The sequence below is a fragment of the Vombatus ursinus genome, unplaced genomic scaffold (assembly GCF_900497805.2).
Source record: "Vombatus ursinus unplaced genomic scaffold, bare-nosed wombat genome assembly UNPS02005197.1, whole genome shotgun sequence".
NCBI lineage: Eukaryota > Metazoa > Chordata > Mammalia > Diprotodontia > Vombatidae > Vombatus > Vombatus ursinus.
The window spans coordinates 711,260-731,827 of NW_020944975.1; the positions used below are offsets into that span (position 1 = coordinate 711,260).

General features: G+C 39.3%; 1 protein-coding gene across 3 annotated transcripts in view; it reads left to right on the forward strand.

Moving 5' to 3' along the window:
• The window catches only part of AGFG2 (ArfGAP with FG repeats 2), a 48,296-nt gene that overhangs the window by 23,914 nt on the left and 3,814 nt on the right, over positions 1 to 20,568 (forward strand). For all 3 annotated transcript variants that reach the window (XM_027843994.1, XM_027844002.1, XM_027844009.1), the window contains exons 4-6: positions 1,286 to 1,433; positions 2,040 to 2,190; positions 8,610 to 8,735. In XM_027843994.1, the coding sequence (XP_027699795.1) occupies positions 1,286 to 1,433; positions 2,040 to 2,190; positions 8,610 to 8,735 (425 nt within the window). The remainder of the gene's footprint in view (positions 1 to 1,285; positions 1,434 to 2,039; positions 2,191 to 8,609; positions 8,736 to 20,568) is intronic.

The window sequence follows — 20,568 nt, forward strand, 5'->3', positions numbered from 1 at the left end:
TATCTTAATACCTTCTTAATGGTATTAAGTTTAATGGTATTTACCTCCTCCCTCCCCTTGTAAATCATTAGGTGATATACTGACAAATTATTGTTTTCTCAAAGAAGAAAGCCATGTTGTAACAGCAGTTCTCAGTTTTCTCCCCAAGGTCAATTTTTTTTTTCTGTTTTGATTACTAGCTGGAGGGTAAGTGGAAGAATGCAGATTAATTTGAATAGGACAGTATTTTAGATGTGCTCTCCATTGCAAAAGGACTGTACCTTCTGGACAATGCTTCTTAACCTGGGATCCAAACATCAATTTCAAGGGGTCCATGAACTTGAATGGGGGGAGAAATTTACATCTTTATTTTTACTAACCTCTAATTGAAGTTAACCTTTTCTTTAATTATGAGTGTAAGTGATAAACATTATTTTGAGAAGGGGATTATAGGCTTTGCCACACTGCCAAAAAGGGCCATGATACAAAAAAAGGTTAAGAACCCCTAGTCTTGGGGAAATGCTCTGGATTAGGAGATGTTATTAACAGTAAAGTATATGCACAGAGGCAAAAGGGGATAATTAGAGGTAGAAAGAATGAGCTAGAGTGACAAATACAGAGATCCACAGTTCGGGAACTTGGGAGTGATGATATGACAGAAACCCTACCTGTGGGAAAGAATTAGAGGGGAGATGTAAAAGGAAACCCTTATAGGAAAAAGTTGGGGAGTTTCCACATTGGTGAATATGGTCATGTTTCTATCAGAATTGAGGTGTTTCGTTTTGGGGTAGGGACTGGATTAGAACCCAGTGTTAGGATGAAGAGGATGCTCATTATCGCTATTGTCCTTATGTAGGTTCCTTGTCACAAAAAGCATTTCTGTAGCAGCTGCATGACCACCTGTCAGAAATGTTCTAGGTCATTGGTATCAAACTCAAATAAAAAGGGAGGCCACTAATCTCTGCCTAAGGATCCCTGCAGACTGCATATTGATTTGGTTTTAAGGTGTAATATTATCTATGTTCTATTGTATTTTTATTTATCTTGTTGAATATTTCCCAATTATATTTAAATCTGGTTTAGGCCGCACTTGGGGCTTCACTCATGCAGGCCGAATGTTTGACACCTCTTGCATTGGTTGAGAGGTTGGACTAGACAATATCTAAATTCTCTTCCAACTCTGAAAACACCATGATTTGATTCAGATACTGTAATGTCTACTTTCCTAGGAGTTGAAGGAGCACATAAACTGGGGATACTATAAGTTGTTACTCCTTGTTCCACTTAGACTGTTTGTTCCTTGAAGGTATGTCCCCCCAGACCAAGTCAAGGGGCCATCCTACACCAAAAGCAGCACCTCTACCCCTACCCAAGATTCCACTCCAGATGTAAAGCCCCTGAGGACACTTCTTGGGGACCCTGTGCCCTCTGTTGCCATCTCCAGCACTAGCCAGGTAGGTGTCAGATACAAAAGCTTAATTTATAGAGGGTAAGAGGATAGAGATCTAGTTTCAATCTTTGAATCCTCTAGATTGACTGACAAAGCAGCAGAGCAGAACCTTTACCATGTACTCTGCTTGTGTGTCACTGTCTACTAAAAAAATATCCCTGGATCTTACCCTTGTTTAAAAAAAAAAAAAAGGAATAAGCTAGCAGAAAGTAGGGTGGAGGAAAGTCAGAGCAGACTTAGTGATTTTACATTTGGAGGGAGCCATAGAAGAGCCTTTAGGTTGGGGAAACTTCTTCAGCAACTTGGGAAAAGTAGAAATCTGGTTGATAATAGCCACAGCTGGAATTGAATACTGTGTTATTTGCTGACAATGTTTCACTGAGGCCATTGCCTTTCCTATGTAGGCCCTAGCCTAACATCCTATGAGTTTAGAAACTGGAATATAAAGGAAACCATCTTGTCTTGCTCCCTGAAATTTTCTCAGTACAGAAACCACATGATTTCCAGCGCATCTTTCTCTCTGGGCTAGGACAATAACAAAGTTAGAGGAAGTCCTGGGGGTTTTTTAGGATTGTTGGCTCCATAATTATTATGATTCATTCCTCTCTAGTCTGTCCCTCAGACTCGGCTCTCCCAGCACCCGTGCTCTCAACCACCCTCCCTCCCTCCGGTCAAGAAAGCTAGTACTGACCTTCTGGCTGACATTGGTGGAGACCCTTTTGCTGCTCCCCAACCGGCATCGAACTTTGCTGTCTTTGGAGGTAAGCTGGGTCCAGACTTTAAAAAACAAAAACAGTTTCATGTATTCAGAACACATTAGGCCTAGGTATAACCCATTCCTTTGGGGTAACTTGCATTTGATCATTCCATTGATCTTGGAATTAGTTGGGGAGGGGACAACACATTCTAGTAATTTTATGTTGGTTAGTGGAGAAAGGTTGAGAAGAAGAAAAAGTGGTCATAATACTGGAGCTTGGGTTGAAGTACTAAATAAATTGGGGGAGGCACTAAATAAAAATGGGAGGAGTCCCAGAGCTTCCTCTTAAACTTCTGAAAATAATCTTTGTCTTTCTATTCCCTTTTTGTCCTCTCTTGCTTTGAAAATGGTTTGGAGGAGAAATGATGAGGTTGCTGTCTCATTGTATTGGCCAGTGGAGGCTGAAGAGTATTATCTGCCTCTCTGCCTTGCTCCACACCCACCTCCCACCCAAACCCATCTGATTCTATTGAATCCTGGTTCCATACCTTGTAAAAACATGCTGAGTCAGACCAGGGTTTTGGGGGGCAATGTGACATGAAACGTAGTTACAGCTAACTTGACCCACTGAATGATAGTTAATAGGGTTCCAAATGACATAGAGGGGCTAAACTGGTAAAGATGAAGTGGATCAGGTGAAATCTAATAGGGATCAATGTGAAGATCTGCATTTGGGCTCAAAAATTCAGCCTTATTGAGTTGTCCTGTTGGAGAAATCATGACCAGATGGCATTTTCAGTGAAAATGATCTGGGAATTTTAGTGAACCATAGGCTCAGTGTGAGTCAACACTGTGACATGGAAACCCAAAAGCTAATGCTGTTGTAGGCTACGTAATGCCCAGTAGGGAGAGAATAGGATGCCAGCAACAGGAGCCCTTTGGACTGTGCCTTCTCACCCAGGGTGAATTAATCTGTGAAGCCTTGAATTTGACCTAAATTAGAGCTCTTCTGGATTGGAGGAGGTTAGTTCTCCATATCTAACCAGCCAAGACCTAGCTTCGTCTCACCAGTACAGCAGGGCCCAGGCCACCTTTCTCTCCCTTCCCTCAATACCTCTACTATCCCTTGGAGACTGTAGTTTTAATTGTAGAGAGGAAAGTGAGACTTCAAGGAGCTGAGAAATGAGTGGGAGGGAAGAAAGCAGAAGTATGGAATATAGAAAGCTTTCTCTCAGAGTCTGGCTATGAGAAGGAAGAGTAGACGTCTTGGTTTGGGAATAGTAATCAGTTCAGCATTACCATTACTACTGGAAAGGGCATAGTAATCTTGTGCTCTGTTGTTCTCTTCACAATCCCTGTAATTCTGGGTAGAAGAATGCCTAGACCAGGGGTGGGGAACCAGCAGCTTCAAGGCCACATGTGACCTTCTGGGTCCTTGGGTACTGCCTTTTGGCTGAGTCCAAGTTTTACAGAACAAATCCTTTTATTAAGGGGATTTGTTCTGTGAAGTTTGAGTTCAGTCAAAGAGCCCCACTTGAGGACCTAGAGGACCACCTGTGGCCGTGAGGCTGCAGGTTCCCCACCCTTGGCCTAGACCCTTAGATCTCCCATCCCTGGCCAACACTCTCTTACATTTTTCCTAGGTCCCTCTCCAACTTTACCTTCACCATCCATTGTGCCTTGTAGAACCTTCTTTCTCTTTTTAACAAATTACATTTGAGATTAGATTTTCTTCTCATAGCCCTTCTATCTCCTGGCCATCAGAGAAACCTGTCCTCAGTGGCACAACACTCCTGATCACCCTTGTCCGATTGTACTCTCTCTCATCCCCATTGACATAGTAGGGTAGGAGGGGGGAGAAGGATGCTTTTTGTTTCTCGTTTACATGTCCTTTTCCTTAACCAGCTTCACTCACCTACTGTTCCTCTTTTGAGATTCACTTCGTCCAAAATAACCACCCAGATCCTAGTTATTGATGGACTGTCGGGTCATTTTTTCACCCTTGTAGTGAAGTTCAGCATCCATTTCAGTCTATTCCACCTGACCTTGGTGCCTGTGCTATCTTCCTATCTCTCTCTTTCCTTTCATAGCCAGACTCTGAGAGAAAGCTTTCTATACTCCATACTTCTGCTTTCTTCCCTCCCACTTATTTCTCAGATCCTTGAAGTCTCACTTTCCTCTCTACAATTAAAACTACAGTCTCCAAGGTCTTCGGTGATCACTTTACTGTTAAATCCAATGGCATTTTCTAGGTCCTCATTTTTCTTTTTTCCTTTTTTTGGGGGGGGGTTAGGAGTGGGGTTAAGTGACTTGCCCAGAGTCACACAGCTAGTATGTGTCAAGTGTCTGAGGCTGGACTTGAACTCAGGTCCTCCTGCCTCCAGGGCTGGTGCTCTATTCACTGCGCCACCTAGCTGCCCCTAGTCCTCATCTTTCTTGACCTCCCTGCAGTATTCAGTGCTGTTGAACATCCCTTCTCTTTCTCTTTTCCTGGGTTTTCATGACACTGATTAGTCATAGTTTTCTTTCTACTAGACATTCATTCTCTTTCTTTTGCAGTTTAATCATGTTCTGCCTCATGGCTTTGTTCTGGACCCTCTCTTCTTTCCTCATATCCAATCTCTTGGTGATCTCTTTAGCTCCCATGGTTTCTCAACTGTTATCTCTGTGTGGATGATTTCCAAATCTACAAATCCATTTCCCTTCTCACTTCAGAGCACCTGTCTTGTCTCTAGTGGCTTACTTGACCTCTCCACCTGGATAAGTATCTCAAGCTCAACATGTCTTAAGCAGAACTTCTCTTTCTCTTTAAACCCATTTCCTCTTAACTTCCCTTTCTCTGTCAAGAGAAGCGCTATTCTTCCACTCACTCAAGTTTGCAGCCTTGAAGTTATGTGTTCAACGTTTCTTTCATCAGTCCCTTTCTCTCAGCTCATCACACAGCCATCCTATCCAGGCCTTCATCATCCTAATGGATCTTTCTGCTCCAAGACTCTCTCCTATCTAATGTGTCTTCCATGCAGTTGCCAAAATTACATATCTAAAGTACAGGGATAAACATGACACTTTTCTGCCCAGGAAGCTCATTGTTTCCCCGTTGCCTTAGGATAAACTACAAACTCTGTTTGACAATTAAATTCCTGTCTTTCTAGGCTTATTATACTTTACTCCCCCACATGTTCTCTATGCTCCAGTCAAACTAGCTTACTTGGTATTCCCTGTACAGGAGATTCCATTTCCCACTGCATACCTTCACAAAGGTTTTCTGTCCCTCATATCTGGAATGCTCTCACTTCTCACTTCTATCTCTTTGAATCCCTAATTCCCTTCAAGACTTAGCTCAGGTACTACCTTCTATAAGAGGTTTTTCCTGACTTTCATAGCTGTTGAATCCACTCCTCCTTCACTATTTGTTGTATTTATAGCCTGTGTTTATGGAAACATTGTGTTCCCCCACTAGAGTATAAGCACCTTGAGAGAAGTATAGGGCAGTGATTCTTTTTTTGCTAGGCAATGGGTTAAGTGACTTGCCCCGGGTCACACAGCTAGTAAGTGTTGTGTCTGAGGCCACATTTGAACTCGGGTCCTCCTGACTCTAGGGCAAGTGCTTTATCCACAGCGCCACCTAGCTGCCCCGAGGGCAACGATTCTTGACCTGCTTTGTGGCTAGACACCTTATGCAGTCTAAAGCCTGTGGACCCCTTCTAGGAATAATGTTTTTAAATTTGTAAAATAAAATAGAATTAAAAGGAAATCAGTTTTACTAAAATGCAGTTAATAAAATGTTTTTTTTTTAATTCTCACACCTCAAGTTTAAGAACTCATTTAGTAAAAGTTTGTTGATTGACTTATAGTTTGTTGTGTTCTAATAGTCAGACCATAGTCTGGAGCATTGTGTTCAGTTTGTGGCACCACACTTTAGGAAGGATATGTAGAGAGGAACTTGATTATAGCACTATATTGGGGATGGTTAGCAGAGAAAAGAGATGACTCAGGGGGAAATAATAGCAGTCTTTAAGGATCTGAAAGGTCCTTATGAAAGAAAGTAGTGATAATAGCAGAAAGACTACAGAAACACAGAAAGTGTTCAAATCCCATCTTGTTGACACTTAACTCCTTGGGTGACTATGGGCAAATTACTTAACCTCTCTGAGCTTTGGTTTCCTTGTCTGTAAAACAGTTCCTATCTCACAGAATTGTGTGAGGTTCTTATGAAATAATTTATGTAAAGTGCTTTGCAAAACTTAAAGTGCAATATAAATGTCAGTTATTATTGTTAACGTAAAAAATGGTGAGCAAAGAAACTGCAGTATGATGAAAGTAACCAGAAATAACAAACCAGTATCATTATTAAACTTTTATGCTCCAAGTGCCTTACCATAAAAATTCAAAATAGAAAAAAGTTAACTGAACTACAAGAAGATATAGAGAGTAATACAGTAACGGTAAGAGAGTTCAATTGTTCCTTTCTCAGTTTTGGACAAATCTAACAGAAAGATAAACAAAAAGTAAAATACAGAATTGAACAGATTGTTGGAGAATCTAGAGCTAAAAGGCTTATGGCACCTCCAAATGAGACTGCTTAAGAATACAAGTATTTCTTTTTTTTTTTTTTCAATTTCTTTTGTATTTTATTTTTGCCCAGTTACATGTAAAAACAATTTTTGACATTTGTTTTTAAAACTTTGAGTTCCAAATTCTCTTCCTTCCTCCCTCCCTACCCACCCATTGAGACGACAATTCAATATAAGTTATACATGTATAGTCATGAAAAACATATCTATAATAGTCATGTTGTGAAAGAAAACATAGATAAAAAAAACCAAGAAAAATAAAGTAAAATAAAAGAAGTATGCTTCAATTTGTATTCAGATACAATCAGTTCTTTCTCTGGATAAATAGCATTTTTCATCATAAGTCCTTCAGAGTTGTCTTGGATTGTTGTATTGCTGAGAATAGCTAAGTCATTCACAGCTGATCATCTTACAATATTGCTGTTACTTTCCAGATTTTTCTGAGAACATCCTGCTCATTATTTCTAATAGTACAATAGTATTCCATCATAATCACATCCCACAACTTGGTTCAGCCATTCCCCAAATGATGAGCATCCCCTCATTTTAGAATATAAGTATTTCTTAACACCACATGGAGTTTGTAGAGAAATTACTTGTGTATTAAAGAATGTGCACAGAGAAATTGCAAATGAATGTCAAAAAGAAAGAAATAGTAAACACATCCTTTGCAGGACATAACAATAAAAATAGTAAGCAGTTCAGAGAGCACAAACAAAGGACACAGACACAGTTGAAAACTTAACAGCGAAATCCTAAATAATGAGTGGGTCAAATAACAAATCATAGGAACAACAATTATGTGAAAGAAAATGATATTGATGAAACAACAAACTAGGAAAACTAAACAGTTTGTTGTTTGAAAAAACTACTGAAATTGACAAATGTTTAGCCAGTCTGATTAAAAAGAAGAAAAAAGAAAATCAAATCAACAACACAGCAAGCAAAGTGAAATCACAACAAAACCAGAAGAAATAAAAAATATGATTAGAACCTACTATGTGCAGTTAGTTATATTCTAACAAAACTAAATACAAAAGAAGTAGAGGAATTCCTTCAAAAATATAAAATATCTTAACAGAACACCAAATAGAAATCTTAATCTCAATAAAGGAAATAGAAGTAGCTGTAAAGGAAAAACACTTGATCCTGTTGAATTCACAGGAGAATTCTACTACTACACAAATTATTCTCAAAAATTGGGAAAGAAAACACCCCACCAGAGGAGACAAATACCATCCTAATACTTAAACTAATACCCAAACCAGGAAAATATAACACAATAGAACTACATTGTAGTAAATTTTAATGAATATTGATCCAAAATTTTTTAAATAAAATCCTATCAGATGACAAATTCATCAAAGAAATCATTCATCATTCTACAGGGATGTGAGTGGTTCAACATTAGAAAAACAATCAACATATTCATATTAAAAAATAAAAATATCCAATTATTATTAGATTTGTTCTGCTTAGCCTCACCCAGAATGCAGAACTGGGAGCAGGAGTGGAAGTTTCAGGAAGGTAAGTGTATGTACCACAAAAGGGAAAACTTCTTAATAGTTAGACTTGTCCAGAAAGGTAATGGGAGGAAGAAGTTTCCCTTTATTGAAGAAAAAAATTATTAATTCTGTATTCTAAATCTTAGTCTACCAGAAACAATTTTATTTCATTTCATAGTAATCTAGTTTCTAGACGTTTCTTGACTGAAATCTTCATATGCCTAGGTGTGTCCACTCTTGGGATTGTGGGTCTTGGAGATCATTGATTTCAGCTGCCTGATTTTGCAGTCAAGGAAAACAAACCCTAGAGAAGAGAGCTATGTAGTAAAGCAGAAATCCTTTAAGCGTTGCTTTCTAGCTCTAGTCTTGCTGGTGTGTAACCTCCCTGTTCACTCTACTTACAGGCCAGGGTACTTCCCATGGAGGCTTTGCCAACTTTGATGCCTTTGGGAGCAGCCCTTTCTCCTCTACAATAGGATGTATACCTCCAGCTGGCCAGACTTTGTTCCAGACCCAGCCAACGCCCATAGGTAACTGGGGTTCATTGTTTTTCTCTCCCCTCTTTGCCCTTCCTTCTTCATTTTCCCCATTCTGATCTCATCACTGCCCAAGACTGGGTAGAGGAGAGTTGGAACTGAGTGTAACTTAAAAGACCAATGAGTCAGTTATGGCTGGCCTTCTTGAAGGAGGAAGATTCCACTATTTTCTTCTTCCACCAAAGACCAAAGGGAAAGAACAACACTGCAGTAGGAGGGGTAAAAGTTGAATACAACCAGGACTCCATTTCTGAATGGAAAGACCAGGCTCCATGAGAGCGAGCTAGGGCATAGTTTACTTCTTTCTGGATATCTCTACATTGTTTCTAGGATGGCTAGGGGTAGGGTGGGGAGGTCTCAGCCCAGAAGAGGCCCCACTCCTGTAGAGAGTGAGTATCAGAGATGTCATCCAGGCCATTCTCCTCATTTTGTGGGTGAGGAAACAAAGACCCAATGTGGGTAAGTGTCTCACTTAGGATCACATATAGGTATTAAAAGGCAGCCCTGACATTTGACCTCAGATGGTCTCTGCCCTGCCCCTCACTCTCTCCCTGTGCAGTGACCACCTCGAGGCACTTAAGGATTGAGGGGGAGCAAGTGATAGATTGACTGCTTTTCTCTGTTGATTTTCTTTCACTCTTTCCTCTTCCCTCCCTATTGCTAGCCAGTCAGATGCTTACTGGAAGTTACAGCTTTGGTAAGTTTCCATTCTCTGAGCCAAAGGGCAAAAACAGACTTGCTTCAGATTTAAAGATTCCCTTGTTAGACCTTCTAGCACTCTTATTATAGATGAGGAAGTTAAAGTCTAGTGAGGGTCTTTTTTAAAAATTTAATATTTTCCCCCAATTACATATAAAAACAATTTATAGCATTCATTTTTTTAAATTTTAGAGTTGCGAATTCTCTTCCTCCTTCTCTTTCCTCCTCTCTCCACCCCATTGAGAAGACAAGCAATTTGATATAGGTTATACATGTGCAGTCATGCAGAACAATTTCCATGTTAGTTATGTTGTGAAAGAAAATACAGACAAAAAAAAAACCAAGAAAATTAAATAAAAAATATGCTTCCATCTGCATTCATACTCCGTCAGTTCTAAGTCCTTCAGAATTGCCTTAGATCATTGTGTTATTGAGAATAGCTAAGTCATTCACAGTTGATCATCATACAGTATTGCTGTTACTGTATACACTGTTCACCTGGTTCTGTTTATTTCACTTTTCATCAGTTCATGCAAGTCTTTTCAGGTTTTTCTGAAAGCATCTTGCTCGTCATTTATTATAGTGCACTAGTATTCCATCACAATCATATACAACTTGTTCAGTCATTCCCCAATTGATGGATATCCCCTCAATTTCCATTTCTTTGCCACCATTAAAAGAACTGCTATAAATATTTTTTTAACATGTAGGTCCTTTTCCTTTTTGTTTTTTTTTTTCATCTCTTTGGGATAGTAGTGGTATTGTTTGGTCAAAGGGTATACATGGTTTTATACCTGTTGGGCATAGTTTCAAATTGCTCTACAAAGTGGTTGAATCAGTATACCACTTCACCAATAGTGTATTCATGTCTCAGTTTTCCCACATCCCCTCCAAGATTTGTCATTTTCCTTTTCTGTCATATTAGCCAATTGTGATAGAGTTGTTTTCATTTGCATTTCTCTAACCGGTAGTAATTTAGAGCATTTTTTCATATTTCTATAGATAGCTTTTATTACTTTATCTGAAAACTGTCTGTTCACATCCTTTGACCATTTTTCAATTGAGGAATGGCTCTTATTTCTGTAAATTTGATTCATACATATATATATATGTATGAGGGAAATGGGATCTTTATCAGAGAAACTTGCTATGCAGTTTTTTTTCACAGTTATGATTACTCTGTATTTAGCTCCATCCCATTTTCTCCATTTGTCCTACTCCCTTCTCTCCTTTCACCCTGTCCATTCTCAAAAGTGTCTTGTTTCTGTCTTCTCTTCTATCAGCCTTCCCCCTCTTCTCTTATCCCTTTCCTCTCCTACTTTTCATGTATAGTAAGATAGATTTCTATACCCAACTGAGTGTGTATGTTATTCCCTCTTTGAGGCAGTTACAGTGAGAGTAAGGTCCAAGTGCTCCCCTCACCTCCCCCCTCATTCCTCTCCACTGTAAAAGCTTTCATGTGTCTTTTTTTTTTTTTTTTTTTTTTTTGCTAGACAATGGGGTTAAGTGACTTGCCCAGGGTCACACAGCTAGTAAGTGTTACGTGTCTGAGGCCAGATGTGAACTCAGGTCCTCCTAAAAAATCAAGATTTTTACCTATGCTAACATAGGGCTCTGCTTCCAGAGTGGAGGGGATACTGTCCCAAGCTTCATGTTTGTGCAGCTGTTTTCAGAGATAATTCTGGGGACCTGTAAATTTTCAGTTCTTCCAAAGTGTTATGATATAAGGAGGTGTGTTTACTTCTGTCTTGTCCTGTTCTCTGATCTGTGAGCGACCATGAGCACTCTTTTTTGCTCTGGGATTGAGACTTAGGATTGTGACCCAGATCCAAGTGTGGGAAATGCAACAGAGTTCAACAGGATAGGAATCCCTGGTGCCAGCAAAGGAATCTCTGTAATCTCTTTCTGACCAGTTGTCTGATCCCCTTATTGTCTGTGGGCTGAGAGGTCTGGCAACCGCCACTACCACCATGATAGCCCCCAAAACTTACTGCTGGTTTGCTGAGGCATGGCCTGGGCTGGACTGCTCCACTCCACTATCACCCTGGTGCTGTAGACTTTTCCTGCCAACCTTCTAAATTGTTTTGGGCTGGAAAATTGTTTCAGCCTGTCCCTTTGTGGGTTCTGCCACTTCAAAATTTGTTTTGAGGAATTATTTAAAGTTGTTTGGAAGGGTTTTGGGGAGAGCTCAGTCCAGTTCCTGCTTTTTCTTCCCTATCTTGGCTCCACCCCTCCCCCAGGGACTTAACTGAGGCTCAGGATCACACTGAAAGTTAATGGATGAGCCAGGACTAAAAACTAAATCTCTTCACACCATCTCTTTCTGCCACTCTGAGACAGAGGTGTCAGAAATTCAGAAATCAGATGGGGGAGGGGGGAGTGACTCCCACTTTGGCCTGGTGCAGGTTGGCAGAGGAGAGAGAGGGAGAGTACAAGTTGGGTACTCTTCCCTTTCTTTTCTGTCTTTAGAGGCAGCAGCATACTTTCTGTACAGCAGATCATCCCCACCTTCCTATCTCTTTTAACCTGTGTTTACATTTCTGACATTGGATGAGCAAACTAGCCTTGGAATAAACATTTGTTAAGGGTTTGAAAAGCTGTAGCAATACAAAGGATGCCATTCATAATGTGGCATTAGATGGGTGCTTTGGCATCTGGGGTAATGTTCTCCCAGGCTGTCTTAATGTGCAGTTTCTGCACAGGGGTCCCCTGGACTACAGTCTGCCTGTTTCTGGAAGCATATGGTCAATTTCTGATCTATTAGGTCTCAAGTTGAATAGACTGGTGTTCCTTGGCCGAATGGCTTCACCAGGACCTCCTGGAGTTCTTAAAATTTACCTAGAGGCACTGGCAGCACTTTGTTGGTTCTGTCAGATGGGCAATTGATGTCATGCTTCTGAAAAATCCTTATTAGGACAACCTTAGCCAATCAACTGAATGAGCTCCTGGTGTTCTGGCCTATCATGGAGTAAAATGCCTGAATGGAATATTTGATTGCTAAAAGCACACAAATAGCAGAACAGATGTGATAATCATTTAGTGGCAAATAAATTTATTTCTCCATTACAGTGTGTCAGGTATCTACTTTTTAGTGCCCAGGAAGAGGCATAGTTTGGACCATTGTTGAGTCTGATAAGGAATTGTTCCATTTCCCATAGACAGGATCATGGATCATCCCACAGAGTAAAGGATCATGTATCTAGAGCTGGAAGGGACCTGAGAAGTCATCTAGCTCAACCCCCTCATTTTACAGATGAGAAAAATGAGGCCCAGAGATATGAGGTCATCTGCTCAAGGTTACACAGATAGAGAGCAGCAGAACTGGGATTTGAACTCAGATCCTATGACTCTAAATTAACTTTTTTCCATTGAATTTTTAGTGGTGGAAGGAGAGATGAATATGTTTGGAAGTGTTATGATTAAGAGCCACCATTATTGCATAACAGTCTTTCTACCCTAAGAAGAGCCAGTGGTTGGTGGAAGGATATTGGACTTGGAAGGAGGAGAGAGACCGGAGTTCAAATCTTATCTCTTGCACATACTAGTTATTTGACTTTGAGCAAATTACTTAACTTCAGTTTTCTCAGCTGTAAAATGGAAATATTAAAAACTATAATGCTTGCCTCACAAGATTATTTTGAGGATTGAATGAGTTAATGTATACAAAGCATTCGATATACCTTAAAGTGTTATATAAATGTCAGCTATTATTGATTTTACCTCTGGCTTTTCCAACTCCTTGTATTGCTTGGTCTGGCCAGTTTGATTTTTGTCCAATTAGAGTTTTCTGCATTATTCAGTTTGAGGTTCCTCTTTTTAAAAGATTACTTTTACCCTTCAACTTTCCTGAGAGCATAGATCTGAAACCCATCAGAAATCACAGGAGACAAAAAAGGACCATGACTCAAGACACAGTGTTCTTTGTGAGAATCCTTAGCCCACATGAGGGATGGAGAAGTGGGAAGGAAATGTTTTTGTTTTCTTTTCTTTTTTTTATTAATTTCTTTTATTTTTATTAATTTCTTTTTAGTTTTCAACATTCACTTCTATAAGCTTTTGAGTTTTAAATTTTCTCCACCTTCCTCCCCAAGACAGCATTCAATCTGTTATAGGCTCTACATATGCATTCCTATTAAACATTTTCACATTAGTCACATTGTTTTTTTTGTTTTGTTTTTTTTTTAGTGAGGTCATCCTGGGTTAAGTGACTTGCCCAAGGTCACACAGCTAGTACGTGTCAAGTGTTCGATCTGAGGCTGGATTTGAACTCAGGTCCTCCCGACTTCAGGGCCGGTGCTTTATCCCCTGTGCCACCTAGCTGCCCCCACATTAGTCACATTGTAAAGAAGAATTAGAACCAATAGGAGGAACCACAAGAAAGAAGAAACAAAACAAAAGAAAAAAAGAGCAAATAGTATGCTTCGATCTGCATTCATACTCCATAGTTCTTTCTCTGAGTGTGGATAGCATTTTCCATCATGAGGAAATGTTTTCTTAAGGAAACTTTAAAGGTAGTGGTTGAGAGAGTTCAGAACATTTCCCCCAGTTTACAGTACAACTCTCAAGTTTTTCATGGCTATATGAACTACTAATCCTTGGGAAAATGAGCAAGATTGCTCCTCCCAAGTCAGAAGAGGCCAGAGAACTAGAGCCATTCGCAGCTCCCCCAAGATATGTTGAAATGTCTGTAAGAAGCAAAGGCAGGAGTGGAATTGGAAGGTGACTGAGATAGAACTAGTCCCTGTATCTTGGGAGTTTACAGCAAGCACAAATGAGACACTTAAAAAAAAAATACTAAAGGGATGGAAGGGAACAAGGTGGATTAGAGATACACAGTGTTACCATGACCTTGAGTAGGGAAGACACCCTGAATTTCCTAACTGAAAGTTAGCTCTTGAAAGGAATTTGTTGAGAGGGGCTCCTCTGGCCACTACCTCGGCCCTGATCTGTGGGGTCCATGGCCCTGGGGGAAGGAGGCAGCCCTGGGGCTTTCGAGCTTATGCCACAGCTAGTAAGAAATATACAAGAATAAAGAATGGGAGAGTTTGGGTAGGGGCAAGTTAGGTGGAGGGAATGGAGATTTGAGTGAGTCCCTCAGCTTTTGTGTCTCAACCTTTTGGTTTTCTCTCCCTTGTGCTAGTCCCACCTCGAGACCATGTCTTCAGCTACAACATACACATCAGTAGAAGTGCTTAGAGCATTTGATTCACTGCATTGCAACTAACAGTAAACTCCAGTTCCCTGTGAAAAAAATAATTGTATATATCTTTGAGAGGGACATGGGCACAGCTGAGCCTTCAGAAATCTGCATTCTTGGTATAATCTTATACCAAGATTAGATGTGGGGCTGGAGCCAAGAGCAGGAGGATTTATTCATATGCCATATTTTTGAGGGGGGCGAGTGGGTGCTATATTTTCACATATATTGCCTAATTTGACACAACATAGGCAGTACAATTGTTATTATGCTTTTTTTTAATACAAGCAAGCAAAGTGCAGGTCAGTGAGGTTCAATGGTAACCCAAGGTCACAAAGCTCACTAGTAGCAATCAACTTCAAATATAGCTATGTTTTTAATACACTACATGTGTTGGAAGCAGCAGACTAAATCCTGCTTTGATGCATATCAGGGTAGATTTTTCTTCAAAGGTATTGAGGCTGTACTCCAGATAATCAAGCACTCTGGATTGGTTCTAGAGTGCAAAGCAGCCACAGAGAGCTAGCTCCAGGCACTGTCTGGTGCTTGGGGGACCATAATGGGCAACTCCAGGGATTCTTGGCAAATATTCTTCTGCTGAGGCTAAGTAAATCTTCTTTGATTAGCTAGTGAATGATGTACAAGTGTCTCACTTTGTTGCTATCAAACATAAACTACCCTGTGGCCTGGCCTGAGTCAGGTCCCGCCCAAACATAGGCACCTCTCTCCCTGAATCTGTCTTGTGAAGTAGATTGAGGAAGTTGGTGTGGTTGGAGTTTGTCAAGGGTAATTTTCTACTCTTCCTTGAGTGTGTCCTTCGACTTTTCGACTGTGTGTTGGAGAAAGCCTGCACCTTTCAGCTTGAGAAGTTTAGCTGTCAGTTAAAGTTGGTGACAGGATTCCTTCATGTCCAGTCCTAGATGTTTAAGCCTTAGGCCCCACTCTTAGCCACAAATGACTTCTGGCTCCTGAAAACAAAACAAAAAAACCAAAAACAATGTTTAACTTTGATACATAGCACTGTCGTGTATATAGTAGGCATCTAACAAATACTTGTTGATCAACACACACTTCCTTTCTCTTCCCAGTGATCTTGGTTTTTCCTCTGCATGAAGTTTAGAAGGTAGGGAAACTACCTCGAAGAAAATAAGCTTAACTGTCAGCCTTATCCAGAGGCTTATCCAGAAGCCCTAATCTCCTCAGGTTCAGCACTAGAACCTTTTCAACCCCATTTGGAGAAATGCATCGTGATGTAGTAGATTAAGTAATACACTTGGAGTCAAGAAGACCTAGGTTCATGTATAGCTTATATCAGATTGCTCGCCGTCTTGGGAAGAGAAGTGGGGGGAGGGGGAGAAAAATTTAAAACTCAAACGCTTATGGAAGTGATTGTTGATAATTCAAAATAAATTAATAAAAATAAAATTAAAAAAAAAAAGACCTAGGTTCAAATCTTGCCTTAGAAACTTATTAGCTGTGACCCTGGCAAATTTACTTAACCTCTCTGGGCCTCACTTTCCTTATTTTTAAAATGAGGTTGTTGAACTTGACTTTTGAGGTCCATTCTAGCTCAAAATCTACCACCCAAATCCTACAGGATTCTCTTCACTTAAGTGAATGGAATTAAATTGGCCATTGCAAGTCTTACCACTAGGTGGGGCTCTTGACACCCCTAACTAGCCTATTTCTCTCTTAGGAGACTGGAAAATTAGAAAAAGAGAACATTAATCCTGCCTCCCTTTTTGACCTGGACTCCTGTTTATGTCATTGTGCTGTCAGGTTCAACATAGACACATACCATTTCATGCCCTCAAACAACTAGGAAGAACTCTACCTGCTGTAAATTCATTTTTACTTTTACTATTGTTTGGTCTCTGACTGAAAGGGGTTTCAAGAATCATCTAGTTCAGAAATGGGCAAACTATAATCCACTGGCCAAATCCAGCCTGCTCTGTTTTTGTGTGGCCCATGAATTTTTGCATTTTTTAATGGTTGAACAAAAGAATAATATTTTGTGACACATTAAAATTATTTGAAATTCAAATTTCAGTATCTAAAATAAAGTTTTTTTGGTACACAGCTGCTCTCCTTTTTTTACTTTTTGTCCATGACTACTTTTATGCTCCAATGATAGAGTTCAGGAGTTACAACAGAGATTGTATGTGGCACTCTTATCACTTTGTACTGCTGCTCATGGCACTACAGAACTTGACAGTGTTTTGAGTGTTATGCATGTCACCATACTGTGACATTTAATTTTTTTTAATTACCAATGCATACACATCATTGTCAAAACAAGAAAAGAGAAAAAATGCCTTGTAATTTTTTGAGCTTAGGGCCAAGATTGAAGTTTTTCAGAATGAAAAGAATTGTCCTCAGCCAATATTACCAAACACTGAATGGCTTTGGAAATTAGCTTTTGCTTCAGATCTGATGTGTTTCTTAATGAATTCAACCTAAAATTACAAGGCAAAAGTTTTACTGTGGTAAAGTCAATTCAACAACTAAACATCATTTGAATCACAAGCAATGTCAGGCTGTTTTATATACTTCCCATGCTGTCCAAAGTTAAAACAAGAAGTGAGATCTCCATTCTCACACAATAGCAGTGGATATATTTTGAGCACAAACTGCATTTCCAGCAGTGTTTTTTAGACCTTGATGCAAGTGCAAAAGAAATTTCCATGTTCCAAAATCCATTTAACGGTGCAGTTGAGGAGATTCCATCAACTTTCAGTTGGAAGTGATTTATCTGCAATATAATGACATACTGAAAGGCAAATATCAAGAGAAGAATCTAATAGAATTCTTTCTATACATGTCTTCCAAGAGATGAATATACTCAGTTAAAATCATGAATTGATAACAATATTAGCAGTACCTATCTGTGTGAAAAAGATAGTTTTTAATAAATATAATATTTTATTTTCCCCTATTACATGTTAAAACAATTTTTAACATTTTTTTTTAAGTTTTGAGTTCTAAATTCTATCCTTCCCCCCCCCCAGACAATCAGATAGAGGTCATACATGTGCAGTCATGTAAAACATATCCATATTAGTCATTTTGTACAAAAAGATTCAAATAGAATTTTTAAAAAGAAAGAAAGTGAAAAATAGCATGCTTCAGTCTGTATTCAGACAATATCGGTTCTTTCTCTGGAGGTGGATAGTATGCTTCATCATTAGTCCTTTGGGATTGTCTTAGATCATTGTTTTGCTGAGAATAGCCAAGTCTTTCACAGTTCTTTATCATACAGTATTGCTTGTTACTGTGTACAGTGGTCTCCTAGTTCTGCTTACTTCACTTTTTATTAGTTCATATAAGTCTTGCCAGGTTTTTCTTAAATCTTATTTCTTGGTTTTTTTTTTTGTTTGTTTTGTTTTGTTTTGTTTGGCAAGGCAGTGGGGTTAAATGACTTGCCCAGGGTCACACAGCTAGTGAGTGTTATGTGTCTGAGGCCGGATTTGAACTCAGGTCCTCCTGACTCCAGGGCTGGTGCTCTATCCACTGCGCCGCCTAGCTGCCCCTTAAATCTTATTTCTTATAGCACAATAATATTCCATTACAATCATATACCACAGCTTATTTAGCCATTCCTCAATTGATGGGCATCCCTTTGATTTCCAATTCTTAGTTACCACAAAAAGAACTGCTATAAATATTTTGGTACAAATAGGTCCTTCCCCCTCCCCCCTTTTTTTAATGTCTTTGGGACATAGACCTAGCAGTGGTATTGCTGGATCAAAGGATATGCACGGTTTTATAGCCTTTTGGGCATAGTTCCAAGTTGCTCTCTAGAATTGTTGGACCAGTTCACAACTCCACCAACAATGCAATAGTGTCATGGTGTGAAAAGACATTTTCAAAGATGAAATCCCTGAAATCTCATTAAAGATTAGCATTAACAGATGCACATTTGCAATCAATTTTGATGATAGGGAATAATAAGTTTGAACCCCAATCAAGTGAAATGTTATCCCCCCAGGAAAGAATTTTGTTCACATTTGTAGACCTGTATTAAAAAAACTTGTACTGTTGTTATTATTTTATTTTGAATTTCATCAAAAAATTTGTGGAAATTTATTTTCTCTTTTGTTATAAGTACTTACATAATAATATCCTCAATTGTTGCCTCTTGATCTGCATAGCTTGAAATATCTGGCCCTTTTTTACGGCAAAAGTTTGCTGACCCCTGATCTAATTCAACCTTTACCTAAAGTATGAATCATCAAGGGCAAGATTATTAGATGTAGCCTGGGTCTGCTTAAGACAGCTGGGTATCTCAGAGCACTGGGCTTGAAGTCAGAAAGACCTGAGACACTTACTAGCTATGTGAATTATCTTAATAGCTGTGTGTCATTTAATTTCTGTTTGCCCTAGTTTCATCAGCTGTAAAATGGGAATGAGAATTCAGATAATATTTGTGAAGTCCTTATCACAGTACCTGGCACATAATAGCACTTAATAAATGCTTATTTTCTTTCTTCTCTAATTTCACTGCAATAGGGAACTCCCAAGTGAGAAAATTATTTTTTGCCCTTACTGGTTGGCACCTTATCTACAGTTTATCATCTTAGAGAGTTGCCCAAAGCATTGAAAGGTTAAATAACTTTGTCCAGTGCTACAGGGCTAGAGTGTCAGAGACTATCTACCTGGTTCTTTGTTCCCTGCCCCGTGATGCCTCTCATGTTTTAGTAAGCACTTATTGATGAGGCATGAAAATGGAATGACAGATTTCTTTCCCTTAATTAAGGAGCTTATTGTTTAAACAGAGAGATGAGAAAGGCACCCTGGCATGGTTGTTTCAGGAGGTCAGGGTTTAAATCCTGCTTCAGTTGCTTACAGGCTTTGTGATTCTATTCGTTAATTGAGGGATGGACCTTAAATGCTGCATGACAGAGTGGAAAGAGGACTGGATTTCAGTCAAAGGATCTGCATTTGATTCCTTGCCCAAGTCACTTCACCACTTGAGGACTCAGTTTCCTTATTCATCAAATGAGAGGCTTGGACTGCCTTTAAATCCCTTCTGGACCTAAATCTGTATTCTAGTGAACCCTTTCAACTTATAGATAAGGAAACTGAGGCTTTGAGAAGTTTGACCATTTATAAACTGGAGATATCAGTATCAACTACCTTATATCAATAATTAGCATGGCATTAGTTCTGGTTTTATAATAAAATAATACATGGTGCTTTTAATTGATCAAAGCCTTTCCTATTTGTGAACGTGCTGTCATGACTTCTGTGTAGTAAGATAGATGATAGCCCAGAGGATAGGTGACTTGCTAAACACCAAATGCAGTGACCTAAGGCTTTTAACAAGACCACAGTGCTTGGAACTCAAAGAAGCATTGGATCTCAGGGAGGCCCTTCAAACTTTGCGTTTTCATCCTGGTAGCTTAAAGAGAAGGATAGCTTTCTTTATCCAGAGGGATGTTTAGAATACATATGTATAGGATGGGCCTCTTCTGGAAGAAGTAGTTGAAATATATTAGCATACTTACCTGATGATTTGTACCAGTTCATTCCATAGGAAGCAGCCCCTCTACAGCCAGATCCCTTGGATTCTGAGAAATACTAGTTAGTGGGCATAGGATTTCCAAATGCTGGTGCTCACCTCTATCTTTCCTCTCCCAAAATCCAGTTCCCATTCGATGTGACACACTGGATCAAGGTTTCTTAAACCTGGGATCCATGAACTTTGTTTTTAATATTTTAATAACTGTTTCTATATAATTGGCTTCCTTCATAATCTTACATATTTGATTTTATGCTGTTAAAAACATTCTGAGAGGGAATTCATAGGCTTCATCAGACTCCCCAAAGGGTCCATGACACAAAAAGCTTAAGAGCCTTTGTTTTAGATGATGGTGAAACCCAGATGGTAAAACCAAAAATGCTATTTGGTTTACTTCAATCTATTCATAG